Below are 15,148 nucleotides of genomic sequence, written 5' to 3' on the forward strand. Positions count from 1 at the left end.
TCGAGCCCCCCCCCCCCGCCGCCAGTCTTTGCCCGCCTGGCCTGCCGTTCGCGCAGGCGCAAGTCTCACACACCTCCCCCCCCGCCCCCATCTCCCCGCCCCCGGTTTGGACGCCGAGGATTCTGGGAGACGCCGGAGACGGAAATTGCTTGTTCTGTGCTCTCAGAGTTGGCCCCTGCGGTGTTCGTCTCCGGCTTCGTGAATTCGGGTTGAGCGGTCCAAAGACCTTTGGCCAAGATGTATGACGCCGACGAGGGTAGGTGACCACGTAAGACGCGCCCCGCGGTAGCCGCCTAGGCGGGGGACCTGCAGGGATGAAGGGTCTGCGCCACCTACCCTATCCCGGCCGTGGCGCGCGCCCCGCAGCCCCGTTCCTACGCTTTAGCTGGGCTGGCTAGCAGGGTCGGCTCGGGGGACCCAGGGGAAGCTTGATTGCTCTCTGCATGGCCTCCTGTTAAGTCTGCCGTCACCTTCCAGAATCGACATAGTGTGCAAATAAATGCTCATTAACTTTCGGGTGCTTTGACGTTGATTTCCTTTTCACCCCAGTCGACTTGAATTTTTGTTAATCATTCGACTATATATATATTTACGTACTCTACTTCTGAGCCATATTCGTATTCCTGAGCTCAAGTTTTGACCACGTCTTGGTGCTAGATATTGTTATACCCTGGAAATATTAGGGGCAAAGAATGGTTTCTGGGTTGACATTCCTTCACATTCCTTCATTTTAAGTAAATGCCTTAGAAGATGGCCTTTAAGTGGTCTTTTACCATGGGATGGCACAGTTCTTAGATGGTATGTATTCCAATTCACAAGGACAACATGTGTTTTCACATGCACACTTCTTAATCCTACCCGTTTTATTTTCATGTTATTGTGGTTTTGTTTTTTGTCGACACAGTTTTTTTTTTTTTTTTTTTTTCCCTGTGCATCCTGTACCAGGCTGGTTTGGAACTCAGTCAGAGATCTTCCTACCTCAGCCTACTGAGTGCTGGGATTAAAGGCTTGAGCCTCATGTTGTATTTCTTTTTAAAGCTCCCTCTTTACTTCTCTGTGTTCAAACATCATTTTATTCCAACTCCCAACTTTGTGGCCATCCCTACACATTTTTCCTTTTCTCGTGGAGATAATAGACTCAAAAGCTTCAGCTTTTAAAATTTCATAGCCGTCTCAATTTTATTCATATCTCATGGAAATCTATTAGAATCATTATACCCTCTTTTAAATTACTCCAACTTGAAGGAAATGTAGAAGCTTTAAAACCTCGATAACATTTATTTATTTTGTATATATGTATGTGGGTGCATACCATATAGGTCCTGGGGTTTGAACTCAGGTCCTTAGGCTAGGTGGCAGTCATCTTTACCCCTGGAGCCATTTCACCAGCCCTGAAAATGTTTCCAGTTTCCATTTCAGGACTTCTGCGACCCATTATAATCTGATTTTGTTGATGCTTCTATGTTAGAACAGCTTTTTCTTCATGGTCTGTGATTTCTTACTTGATAAATTAGATAGATACTTAAAGTCTTATTTAGGTCATTTGTGGGAGCTCACAGAAGGCTACATCTGGAGGATTATTTTTAAATTGGAGTCCAAAAACCAACCAACCGACAAACAAAAACATTATTCACCCAACTCTCACCTACTTCAGTGGTATTCAAAATTGTTCATGATTTCCTCCGGAAAGCTACTCATCTGTTCTGCTACAGAACTTCCACTTAATCATTACTTTTTCTCTTACTTATTAGTTATTATTGTTTATATTCTCTGGATGATCTAATCCATTCTCCATGCTTGCATTTACTGTCCACTTGTGCATGACTTGAAAAAATTTTTTAATTTGGACACAGTCTTTAGACTGTGTACCATAGGCTGGCATTGAACTACTGGAGATTTTCCTACCTTAGCCTCCCAGGTGCTGGGATTATGGGCATGAGCTAACATACCTTGCAATTTAGTTGTCCTGAATAGATAACTGGGATATCTCCGAGGCTCTCTAAACCTGCTACTATTCACTCTGACTCACTTTGTCTATATTTTACACACACACACACACACACACACACACACACACACACACACTAATACTGACTGAGATTGTGTCTCAAAAAGTGTGAATGTGTGTGCACCTGCTTGTCTCTTTGTGCACCTCCTGTTTCAGCCTTCCTTCTGCCGTGATTACAGGTGTGTGTCAGGCTTTTTACGTGGGTGCTGGAGATCTGAACGCAGTCTTCATGCTTGTACAGTAAAGCACTTTGCCGTGTGAGCCGTCTCCCCAGGGCCCTCCCCTGCCTTTTCTTGAGTGTGCTATGCTGTCTTTCAGCATGATGTCTTTTGGACAGGAGCTGTCTTTCTTCACTCCTCCCACACTCACTGACTCCTTCTTGCCTGGTTCACTCTGGTTTTCAGCTTTTGGGAAGACTTTCTTGTCCCCTTGGGGTCCTGGTAAGGGATGTCCTTGTTACTCTGTCTGTTGATTTCAACTTGTCTATTTCCCCAGTAGGTGATCTCTGTTAATGCTGCAGCCATCTTTATCTTGGGAAGGATGGTGACTTCTAGTGCCTGGGCCATAGTAAATGTTCATAGTCAGTAAATGTTTGATGAATGAATGAATGCTCTTCTTGAATTCATTTTCCTTTACATGACTTTTTTTTTTTTTTTCTCTCTAGAGACAGCTACTTACTAAGATTTTGGTTGGCCTGTAGCTTGCTATGAAGGCCAGGTTGGCATCAGACTCCCAGACATCTGTCTGTCTCTGTCTGTCAAGTGCTGAGACTTAAAGACATAAGCCACCACACTCAGCTTAACACCACTCTTAAACAGAGATGTCCCTTAATATCTTGACTTTGATCTTCTTTCTCTGCATAAACTTTTCCTATTTCTTATTAATTTGCTGATGACTCCTACTTTCCATATCGTATGAAACTTTTCCCTCGGTGTCTGGGATTGACTGCAGGTCTTGTCCATGCTAGGCAACACTAGCCCTGGGCTACATCTCCAGTCCAGTGTGGGAGTTTGAGTATCACGTTCCTTTGAAAAGTATCTGAAGAGTGAAGCATGCTGTACAGAAATATGTAGGGCCACTCTTGTCATTTCCCCCTTTTTCTTCTTTGAATTTACTTCTACATGGCAGTGGTATTAAATACTTGACCCTTTCAGAGCTAGAATCCTCTGCTGTTTTACATACCAGTGTCTTTTCCATGTCGTTCTAGAACATTCCAGAAGCATGTATCAAAGTTACTTTGAATGTATATCAGATTTCTGAATAGAAAGCTCTTAAGCTTTATAGACTAAAAAAATAAAGTACAACAAACTTACTCTATCATAGAGGATGGGGCTGAATTTTTAAGGATACATTTTTTTTCCAAGTACCTCTTTAATGTTTCTGTGCAATAGTTGTTACTAATCCTTACATATAAGGAGAGGGATAAAACAAAATTTTGTTACCTAAAAAAATGTCAATGGGGGTTGGAGAGATGGTTCACCAGTTAAGAGGGCTTGCTGCCTTGCGGTGATGGCGCACGCCTTTAATCCCAGCACTCGGGAGGCAGAGACAGGTGGATCTTTGTGAGTTCAAGGCCAGCCTGGTCTACAGAGCGAGATCCAGGAAAGGCGCAAAGCTACACAGAGAAACCCTGTCTTGAAAATCAAAAAAAAAAAAAAAAGAAAAAAAAGAGTGCTTGCTATTTGAGTCTAGAGGACCCAGGTTTGGTTCTTAGCACCCACACCAGGCAACTCTCAGTTCCTTGTAACTCCAGTTCAGGCATATCCGATGCTCGCTTTTGCCCTCCACAGACACCTGCACACACATGCATGTGCATGCATGCACACACATAATTAAAAATAAGTATCTTTAAAGAAATGTTTGTGGAGAGCTGGGAATATAGCTTAATGGTAGAGCACTTGCCTAGCACATGTGAGACCCTCGATTTAATTCCCAGCACCTCATAAAACAAAAGGATCATGAGATTTTATTGGGAAAGTATTAGTTTTTTAGTGACAGTTAAGGCTTCAGAGCAAACAAGTCAGAACTGCATTGCTTTTTCTGACATCCATCCTGAAACCAGGTGACCTTATTCTAACAGCATTCTTTATTTACTGGAGAGTTGAAAATTACCTAAATTCAAGGAGAGGATGTATAGAACCTTATATCTTTGTTTCTTTTTGAGACAAATTCTCATGATGTAACTCAGGCTGGCCTGGAATTTATGGTGATCTCCTGACTCTTGCCTCCTGAGTGCTGGGATTACAGGTGTGCACCAGCATGCCTCTCAGACTCCTTATCTTAATAGTAGGAGTATCACATAGAAGAGCATGAGAGATAGGGAATATAGTCATGGCAGTCTTTGGGAAATAGAGTCTGTACAGACTAGGCATGTTGGCACATGTCTTTAATCCCAGGACTTGGGAGGAAGAAGCAGGAGGATCTCTAAGTTCAAGGCCAGTCTCTTCTACATAGTTCCAGACCAGCTAGTCTATATAATGAAACCCTGTCTCAAAGAAGAAAAAAATGTATACATATACACATATGTAGATTGTACATATGTGAACTATGCATATGTACATATATGAAATGTTGCTAGAATAGGCCACCCTAGGGTGTTTCTCAGTTATTGAAATTCTTTTCTGTCTCCTAATCCTTGCCTCCAGTCTCTGAGGACCTTATTAGTCAGAGAACTCTGATCTGGCTCCTGCTTAGCTCTTAGTATGTGGATTTTCTGGAACAGACAGAAATTACAGACTCACCCAACTTAACTGAAGCTTTGTTGTAAAACCTCTGTGTGTAGGAAGAATATTAATGTGACATAGGCGTATGTCATTAATTGTCTGAAACTCTAGGAAAGTGGGATGAAATGACTGTCTTATTCAGCAGAGTGCTAGTTTACTTCGTGGGGGTAAGGTGTGAACCAGTGGCATCTTACTGCCAGTGAGCAGAGTGTTTTGTTTTTGCAGATATGCAATATGATGAGGATGATGATGAAATCACTCCAGATTTGTGGCAAGAAGCGTGCTGGATCGTGATCAGGTAACTTTAGACCAAACTGAACAGGTTTTAGTAGATACTGTAAGATGTGAGGGATGTCCTGTTACTCTGTACCTGATAGGTAGATCTTGCTGGGCCTCCTGTGCTTACTTAGGTACTTACCATGTATTAGTTACTTAACAAGGGTTGCTTTGTTTTATCCAGACAGTACCGTATCAGCTCTGGATGCTATAGACTGACTGGCTTTGAGTTTGCGGCACTCTGGCTTCAGCTTCCAGAGTGCTGGGGTTGTAGGTGTGCATCACTGTATCTGGCTGTATTTATTTATTTAAAATATTTCCATCTTAGAGAAAAGCTAAACAATTAATTTATGGTCTTCATTGGAGCCCCTAATATTTATCTTATACTACATTTTCTTTTTCTTGTTTTTTTTTTTTTTCTTTTTGGTTTTTCGAGACAAGGTTTTTCTGTATAACAGCCTTGGCTGTCCTGGAATTTACTTTGTAGCCCAGGCTGGCCTTAAACTCACAGAGATCCACCTGTCTCTGCTTCCTGAGTGCTGGTATTAAAGTCAGGCGCCACCACATCCAGCCTACATTTCTTTTTTCCTCTCCATGTACATTTCCCCCTAGAAACATTGGAGAGTAAGTAGCAGATACTTCTACATAATCACAATACAGGACAATAATCTTTTAACCTTCAGAATCTTACTATATTATTTGTGATGCTAATCTAATTCCATGTTTTTAAATTACTATAAATGAGTAAAGTCACACATCCATGTTGTAGTTCAAAGTTCCTGCCCATTTCTAAGTGTAATTGAGCTGAAGTAAAACATAGGAAGAAGTTCATGAAAAAGCAAGTAAGTGATAAAGTAATACCCTGTTATGTTAGGAAGCTACACACCAGTGTGACCACGACACCGGCAGTCACATTGTATGTAATAGCATGGCAATAGGAGAGCAAAGCTGCCTTAGAGTTCTTCTGTTGTACTTTAGTTACTTTGCCCACTTTTCCCTCCAAAACATAATAATGTCTACAATACTCCTGGCCTTATGCAGTGATTGTCATATGTCGATTGACATTTCCTTGAGTATTTGTTGAATTGGATTAAATGGGAATGGGGAAATATGCTAGAAAACAAACTGAGTTGCAACTGAAAATGAACTTAATATTTCCCTAGTTCTTACTTTGATGAAAAAGGCTTGGTCAGACAACAGTTGGATTCCTTCGATGAGTTTATTCAGATGTCTGTTCAAAGAATTGTGGAGGATGCCCCGCCCATTGACCTGCAGGCTGAAGCTCAGCACGCCAGTGGAGAGGTTGAAGAGCCGGTAAGGAGGTTGCTCTAACGTTGCGCAGGTGAAGGAGAGTATTGGCCTGGGTCTCAGTCCAGTACCACCCAGTCCAATGCCAGCAGCATTTGCAGTGCAGTGTATGTACAACACATCCACTTAGCTCTGGATTTAATCTAAGACCTTAGTCTCCCTTCAGGTAGTATGTATCTGTTGGTATTAGGATGGACTGTCAGTCCTTGTTCACACTGGTAAGGACTCCCCTGAGCTCTGTCTCCTTTCTTTTTTAGTTTTTATGTCATGGCAGGGTCTTGGTAAGTTGCCCAGGCTGGCCTTGAATGGGCTCTGTTGCCAGGCTGGCTTTGAACTCTATAGCCTCTTGCCTCAGTCTTCCTAGTAGCTGGGATTTACAGGCATGAACCCCCACACCCTCGGTGAATCATTAGTAGCTGGGAAGAGGGCACTCGGTATGAATACCTACTGAAAGAAGTGAGCTGGAAATAGTTATGTTGCTGTACATGACCCACGTCTAACCTTGTGGTCCTCTGCAGTCTAAGAACTGTAGCTTGAAGGACTATTTCTCATTGGTTTATTTATTTAGGACAAAGTGTCTCTCTCTGACTAGAGCTGGCCTTGAATTTATGATCCTCTTGACTGAGCTTTCTTGAGTGGTGGAATAACAGATGTGCCATCATGCCCATACTCTTGGTTTTTATTTATTGCATGGAATACATGGTCACAATATGAGATAAAAAAGGGAAATTACTAATGTATAATAGCTGGTTTAATTTTTTTCACTTATAATTTTTAATTTATACATAGGCATTATTTGAATAATTTATACCATAGCAATGGTATAGTCTTATGTTTTTTATTAAATAAGTGTTTTAAAGAAGTCCAAAATAATGACTGACCATCAACAGTTGCAGAGAAGTAGAGAGAGAGGCAGCTGCGGAAACATATTTTGTTCTGAGAGACAGGGAAACTGTAAAGCTACATGAGGTAGGGACAGTCTCCGAAAGAGAGCTAGAGAAACAAAGGTTACTATTTCTAGCCAGTCTAGTCTCTTTTCTCTAGATAGTATCTAGCCTGAGGGCTGATCTATTACTCTTATTCTAGTTGGAGCTACTGCACAGAATTTTGCCTTAAAAGCAAAAGTAAATTGGCTTTTCAGGGACTGTGCTAGAAAAAGTACCATAATGTACCTTTTAAATCCCTGGGTCATTTTCTCTTCGTGACCTTTGCATAAGAGGAGAGTTAAAAGTTACACAAATTCTGAGTGCTGTATGGTAAATACTGCAGGAAGAAGCCATTTCTAAGGCTTGGCTGATTGGAAAAGATGGAACTTCAGTTGACAATGAAGGCAGGAATAACTTTTCTCAGCAAAGGTGGCTTAGGTGTTTCCAAAAGAAAGTAGTTGATGTACTTAGCTTGAGTATTGGGTGGCACCCGCAGTAAGCATTGGGTGACATTTAATGTGTCTGGTTTTGAGAGGTCTTAGGTGAAGGTATGATGCAGCCAGATCCTCAAAAGCTGTGGAGAAATGTTTAAGGATTGTCAAAGGAATTTATAACATAGAGAAAGGTTACTATAAATGGTGTAGACTGAATGGAAAGGTCTGGAGACAAGTGGAGATTGTGCAGTAGCCTACACTTGAGGTGATATCTAGGGTGATGGGGGACATGAGGAGTGGAGGGTCACTTTCCCTCCGTTCGCTGACTATTCCAACTCTCGTTGTCTTTTACTTTAGCTTGGGAGAGGAGTATCAGGAGTATTTTCTGCATAAATATCCACGTAGTCCGTCTCTAAGGCTTGGTAATAGAGAGAAATCCAGCATTTATCTCTTTCAAAATAGTTCTTTCCATGGATTGCTTTATTAGGCAGCAGATAAATGTTAAAAGACTTTGTTTTTTGTGGTAATGGGAATCACAGATGGGACTTCACATAGGCCAGGCATGGGTTCTACCACTGAGCCTTGGCCTTCAGATAGATGTTTCATTGAAATGCCTTTTCCCCTTTCTCAGACTGAGCTGTAGTCAGTCAGATTGGAAGTCACTTTTATCTTTTAAGACAGGCTTTCTCTGTGTAGCTTTTTGGTGCCTGTCCTGGATCTTGCTCTGTAGACCAGGCTGGCCTCGAACTCACAGAGATCCGCCTGCCTCTGCCTCCCAAGTGCTGGGATTAAAGGTGTGTGCCACCACTGCCCGGCGGAAGTCACTTTTATAGGAAGGTTTGGGTTTTAAAAACAGGACTAATTGAAGAATTTTGGTTTTTTTTTTCCACCTCTAATGTCCTGTTGATTAGGAAAACCTTGTTCTGAATGAATTTATCTTTTTGTTGTTGTTGTTGTTCTTTGGACACTGAAATTTCCATCCTCACCAAGGAAAGTGTACATGAAAATGTGTGGATCATTACTAGAAATCGGTTTTGATTTGCAGTATCTTTCTGCACTTGCACAGTGCCATCATGTTACCCATAAATGTCCTAGCTGATGTTTTCAAGAGCATCAACAGGGCTGAGAAGAAAGACAAATACCAGGTCCTTATCAGGCCATGTGCCAAAGTCCTACACAGTCCCGTTTCTGACTGTCATGATGGAATGTCCTTACATTGGTGAATTTGGAATCATCGATTTCAGACCCAGAAAAATGTTTGTGCACCTCACAGGCGGGAAAAGAAATGTGGAGTGCTCAGCCCCAGATCTGAGTAGCACTAAGATCTATAAGTAGTAGAATCTGCTGCCATTCTGTCTGTCTGGTTTCATGGTACTGACAGCCTCAGCCGGCATCCTGTTCCCTGAGGAAGCAGGATGAAAATACACAGGAGAAAATTGGGGGTCCTTTTCTAGGGAAGGGAAGGAAAACATAAGTAAAATGCCTTAATTTTAATCGGGCCGAAATCAGTTTTGACTTTTTTCGAAATAAATTTAGAGAGGATGTCATTGCAGTTTTTGTTTACTTATGGTAGCTGAAGTCTGTTTGAGCCAGGCATAGTAATATATGCCTGGAATCTGAGCGTGTGAGGGAAGAGGCAGGAGGGTCAGGACTTGAAAACCAACCCTGGATATAATGTCAAGATAGATAGGCCATTTTGAGCTAAGTGAGATCCTTTCTCAACTCTCCCACTCCCAATAAAAAAGACTTGATTGTCTTCTGTAAAGAAGCATTCAGATGTAAGAGAGCATCCCTGAGGGCTGGAGAGGTGAACGATCTGAGTTTGGTTCCTTGCACTCCTGTCCAGTGTCTCACACCCTCTTTTGGTTTCCTTAGGTACCTACACAGGCGGCATTCACTTTCAAAGACAATCTACACATTACCACATTAGCCAGAAATAGAAATTTTTTTTTTAAGACTTGCTTTGTAGACCAGGCTAGCCTCAAACTCAGGGAGCTTTGCCTGCTCCTGCCTCCTGAGTGCTGAAATTAAAGGTATGTGCCACCATTGCTGGCATAGAAATAAATCATAACAAAAAATGACAAACCATATCACTGTAATATAAATTTTAAGTTTAGAGTATTCTCACATTAGTAAAGTTGATTAATTTTTATCAGTTTGTAGAGTTGCTTCTCCTTAAAATGCTAATGTCAATTCAAATGGAGTCATTAAAACTTTTAATGTGTGTTTTGAAACAGGATCTTGCCATGTAGCCAAGCCTGGCTTTAAACTCCTGATTCTCTCACCTTGGTCTTCAAGATGTACACTAAGAGCCTGGCCTTTAAAACTTGTATAGGGAAAAATATTTATTCTTTTCATGCTTTTTGTTTAATTTCAGCCAAGATATTTACTGAAATTTGAGCAAATTTACCTCTCCAAACCTACTCATTGGGAAAGAGATGGTGCCCCTTCACCAATGATGCCGAATGAAGCCAGGTTGAGAAATCTCACGTAAGAGATATCTTTTTCTTTGTTATCGCTTGACGTCAAGTACAATTCAGAAAATGGGCCTTAACTGGTTGCTTTCGCAGACAACTCATGGCCCCCTCTGACCCACCTTTGTTGGCAGGTACTCGGCCCCGCTTTATGTTGACATAACCAAGACGGTCATTAAAGAGGGCGAGGAGCAGCTGCAGACCCAGCACCAGAAAACCTTCATAGGGAAGATCCCAATCATGCTGCGCTCCACCTACTGCCTGCTGAATGGCCTAACAGACCGTGACCTGTGTGAGCTGAACGAGTGTCCTCTGGATCCCGGGGGCTACTTCATTATTAATGGATCAGAAAAGGTACGGTGGCGCTAGTAAAGATGGTTAACAGTTAAATTACTACAGTTCAGTTAAAAAGTGTCCCTTCTGGGGGTGGAGACGGTTCAGAGGATGATAAGATCACTTGCTACTCTTGTGGAGGATCAGAATTTGGTTTCCAGCGCCCCCACATGGAGTAGCATAATCATCTGTAATTCCATTTCCAGGGATCGGATGCCCTCCTCTGGCCTCCATGGGTACCTGTGTACACACACAAACACACACATACACACACACCCACACCCACACCCACACACATACATTAATAAATCTTTACAAAAAGAAAAGAAAGTACGTATTCCTGCAGATAACCTGAAAGTGACAGTTGAATTATTGAAGGTGTGACAGCTAAATGTAACATAACTAAAGCTTTGTGTAGTTGTGCATAACGTGCACTAGAAGTTTGGCCAGTTGTTGAAGCTTGTTTATTTTATAAAGTGTGAGCCTGGATGACCGACTAAATAACTATGCAGGTTTTACTTCTTGCCACTTTAGTGAATGACGTTTTGGGTTTCTTGGCTGTAACTTTCTTACTGTGTCTATAGGTTCTGATAGCTCAAGAGAAAATGGCAACAAACACAGTCTATGTGTTTGCCAAAAAGGATTCCAAATACGCCTACACAGGAGAATGTCGATCATGTCTGGAGAATTCTTCCCGACCCACCAGTACCATATGGGTTAGCATGCTGGCGAGAGGAGGACAGGTATGCTGTGGCCTGGGATGTGTGACGTTGGGGCTGTTCCTTTGTGGTTACTTACTTCTTTTTGTACTGAGCATTGAACCCAGGACCTTGTACATTCTAGGCAAATGCTCTATCACTGAGCTACCTCCCCAGCTCTGTCTTATTTCTTGTTTTATAATTCACCACACTATTTTATTTTTGAAGATTTTTGTTTATTGTTTTTTGAGCCAGGGTCTCACTATGTAGCTCAATTTGTCCTGGAACTCATTATGTAGACCAGGCTAGTCTTGAACTTACAGAGGCCTGCTTCTGACTCTGAAGTGTGGGGATTAAAAGGTGTATGCCACTGTGCTCAAGTTATTTATTTTTAATTATGTGTATGTGTGTGTTTATATGTGGATATGTGCATGTGAGTGCAGTTGCTTAAAAAGGATCTCTTTGGAGCTGTAGTTATAGGCAGTTAGGAGCTGCCCAATGTTGTTGGTGGGAATTGACTTTTCTGCAAGAGCATTACATGCTCTTAGCCCTTGAGTCATGTCTCCAGCACCACCAGATTATTTTCTTAACATATATATATATATATTTGGTTTTTTGAGACAGGGTTTCTCTGTGCAGCTTTGCACCTTTCCTAGAACTCACTCTGTAGCCCAGGCTGGCCTGCCTCTGCCTCCCAAGTGCTGGGATTAAAGGCATGCGCCGCCGCCGCTGCCACCACCACCACCACCACCACCACCACCACCCGGCTATATATGTAATTTTTTAAAAATATTTTAGTCGCCAGGTGGTGGTGATGCACGCCTTTAATCCCAGCACTCGGGAGGCAGAGGCAGGCGGATCTCTGTGAGTTCAAGGCCAGCCTGGGCTACAGAGTGAGTTCTAGGAAAGACTCAGTTCTAGGAAAGACTCCAAAGCTGCACAGAGAAACCCTGTCTCAAAAAAACCAACTCCCCCCCCCCCCCAAATTACATTTATTTAGTGAGTGTATGTGCATGTGCACACATGCCACAATGCATGTTTGAGGAGAATTTGGATAATTAGTTTTTACCAATATCCCTTTCTATTTTCATATGTGAGTTCTGTTTTAGGCAAGACAATTTTGGATGTGGTAACTATGATATAGGATTGTTTCTTAATCTTCTGCTTGTCCTGAAGTGTGTGTGTGTGTGTGTGTGTGTGTGTGTGTGTGTGCGCGCGTGTGTGCGCGCGCGCGTGCGTGTTCATGTGGAGGCCGGAAAACAACCTTGAATGTCATTCCTGAGAAGCCCTCCACTTTGTTTTTTGAGAGTCTCATTGAGCTGCAGCTCTCTGAATAGAATAAGATTGCTAACCAGTTAACCCCAGGAATCCCTCTGTCTCTGCTTTCCCATCCTGGAGATTACAAGTGGAAGCCACCACACGTAGCTTCTTATTTTGAAATTTGTGTTTGTGTTTTTCCTGCATGTATATCTGCGCCATGTGTGTGCTGTGCTCACAGAGACCAGAAGAGGGTGTTGGATCCCCTGAGGCTAGAGTTAAAGATGGTATATGGGTTCTGGGATGCAAACCTGGGTCCTCGGGAAGAGCAGTGCTCTTGACCTGTCCACAGCTCTTTGTGTGGGTTCTGGAGATGGAATTCAGGCCCTCACACTTGCTGCAGCAGATCCTTCACTGACTGAGGCATCTTCTCAGTCTGCTGAAGTGCTATTTAAAAATAAAATTTGGCCGGGCGGTGGTGGCGCACACCTTTAATCCCAGCACTCGGGAGGCAGAGCCAGGTGGATCATTGTGAGTTAGAGCCAGGTGGATCATTGTGAGTTCGAGGCCAACCTGGACTACCGAGTGACTTCCAGGAAAGGGGCAAAGCTACACAGAGAAACCCTGTCTCGAAAAAACCAAAAAAAAAAAAAAAAAAAAAAAAATAAAAAAAATAAAAAAAAAATAAAATTTGATTTATTTTATTATGTGCATAGGAGCCTGCATGAATGCCTGTGTACTACATGCGTACCTGATGTCCAGGGAGGCCAGAAGAGGGGTCTCCTGGAACTGGAGTTAAAGATGGTTGAGCTGTGCCAGTGGGTACGGGAATTGAACCTGGGTCCTCTGGTAGAACAGCTTACTTGACGAGGCATCTCTCCAGTCACTAGGACCAGTTTTAAAATACTTATCCTGTATGTGTAGGTGATGACGTGGTCACAGCACGCATGGAGGCCAGAGGACATCTCTGGAGCCGGTTCTCTTTACCTTCTTTGTGGGTTGTGATTGTTGAAGTCAGCTCTCCAGGCTTTACCACCTGACCCATCTTGATGATGATACAAATAATTGACTGAAGGGAATGTTAGGTGGCCAAGTAGAAACACCCGAAAAGCAGTTGGAGAGACAAAGGCTGATGGTGTAGCTTAAGGTTCAAGGTGGAGATTTGAGTTTAATATCTACACTTGTTTCTGGATAAACATGTGAGATGGACTAAGTTTCCCATGGAGGGAATTGGGGAGTGGGGGAGGGAAATGACAGTGAAGTCATGATTGAAATTATGAGGTCATGAGGAGGTAGAGCAGATTTGAAGCTGAGAACTATGACAAAAACTGGAAACCGTGACTGCTAGCATGGGCTAGTAACTTCTTTGGGGCTTGTATGTGTATACAGTTCAAGAGGAAGAATCTAGAGAAGAGATGCTTACACATGAGAGGCTGTTCATGTAGAAAGTATCCAAAGAGATGAGCTCTGACTTCATATTTGCTTTTCATTCTGTGCTTAGCTTTTCCCATATTGGTCTTTCTTTTTAACCTAACCTATTTTGAGAAAGGATCTCTATGTAGCCCTGGTGGTTCAGGAACTCACAGAAATCTGCCTCTCTGCCTCTGGGTGCTGGGATTAAAGACATTCATACAATGACCAGCACCCCCTAATCTATTTCTTTTTAAGATTTATTTTGATGTATATAAGTCTTCTGCCTGTTGTGTATGTGTGCACACCATGTGCATTCCTTGTAGTCACAGAGATCAGAAGAGTGCTTTGGGTCATTTAGAACTGAACTTAAAGATGCTTGTGAGTTGCCATATGGGTGCTGGGACCCGCACCTGAGTCCTTTGCAGGAACAGCAAGTGCTCTTAACCACCAAACAATTTCGCCAACACCCCTCCCTCACATTGTATTTTTTGTTCCCCTCCTACTGTGGACAGGGGATGGCAAGGTAACAGTCATTTTTTTATTCTGTGGCAGCCAAAGTCATTTCCAGATGTGGTATTTGGTGGTTCTTAGAGAATCTTGGCAACAGATAGTAGAGAATTGAAGTTCTCTTGGATTTAAATGACCAGCTTGTTCATAAAGCAGTTAGCCTGCTGGGTGTGTTGGTGCAAACCCTTAATCTCAGCACTCCAGAGGCAGAGGCAGGCGGGTCATTGTGAGTTCTAGGCCAGCTGGGCTACAGTGAGATCCTGTCTCAAATTAAAAAACAAAAAACTAGTAAGCCTATTTCAGTGGTTTTTAAAAGAAGCTTTGGACAATGGATAGACATGCTTCTTTTGAAATGTGTAACAGATATACTAAATGGGCCATTTGCTGTTTGTGTTTCTCTGTGCTCTTGTATGTTTATGTTCTGATCACATTTATTTTCTTTTCTAGGGTGCGAAGAAGAGTGCTATTGGCCAGCGCATTGTGGCAACTTTACCATACATCAAGCAGGAAGTTCCCATCATAATTGTGTTCAGAGCACTAGGCTTTGTGTCTGATAGAGATATTTTAGAACATATCATTTATGACTTTGAAGACCCAGAGATGATGGAAATGGTAATGAGAAAGCACATGCGTGTTTCCTGTTTGTAAGAAGCTTAGAGATTGTGATTATGCTGATCTTAAAGCAGCAGGCATGCTCTTAGGAGCGGTGTACCTGCTACAGACCTGTGCATTCCGTCGTGTAGTGGAAGCTCAGCTCGGCCGAGTCTCCTCCCGACAGTTCTCTGTAAAGG

General features: G+C 42.5%; 1 protein-coding gene across 1 annotated transcript in view; it reads left to right on the forward strand.

The window, feature by feature from the left end:
- The first annotated feature begins 106 nt into the window (after positions 1–106).
- The window catches only part of Polr2b (RNA polymerase II subunit B), a 43,658-nt gene continuing 28,616 nt past the window's right edge, over positions 107–15,148 (forward strand). The window contains exons 1-7 of the mRNA XM_028854282.2: positions 107–256; positions 4,957–5,029; positions 6,171–6,321; positions 10,053–10,165; positions 10,284–10,503; positions 11,067–11,225; positions 14,805–14,969. Of these exons, the coding sequence (XP_028710115.1) occupies positions 238–256; positions 4,957–5,029; positions 6,171–6,321; positions 10,053–10,165; positions 10,284–10,503; positions 11,067–11,225; positions 14,805–14,969 (900 nt within the window). The 5' untranslated portion in view covers positions 107–237. The remainder of the gene's footprint in view (positions 257–4,956; positions 5,030–6,170; positions 6,322–10,052; positions 10,166–10,283; positions 10,504–11,066; positions 11,226–14,804; positions 14,970–15,148) is intronic.

Source organism: Peromyscus leucopus, chromosome 10, assembly GCF_004664715.2.
Source record: "Peromyscus leucopus breed LL Stock chromosome 10, UCI_PerLeu_2.1, whole genome shotgun sequence".
NCBI lineage: Eukaryota > Metazoa > Chordata > Mammalia > Rodentia > Cricetidae > Peromyscus > Peromyscus leucopus.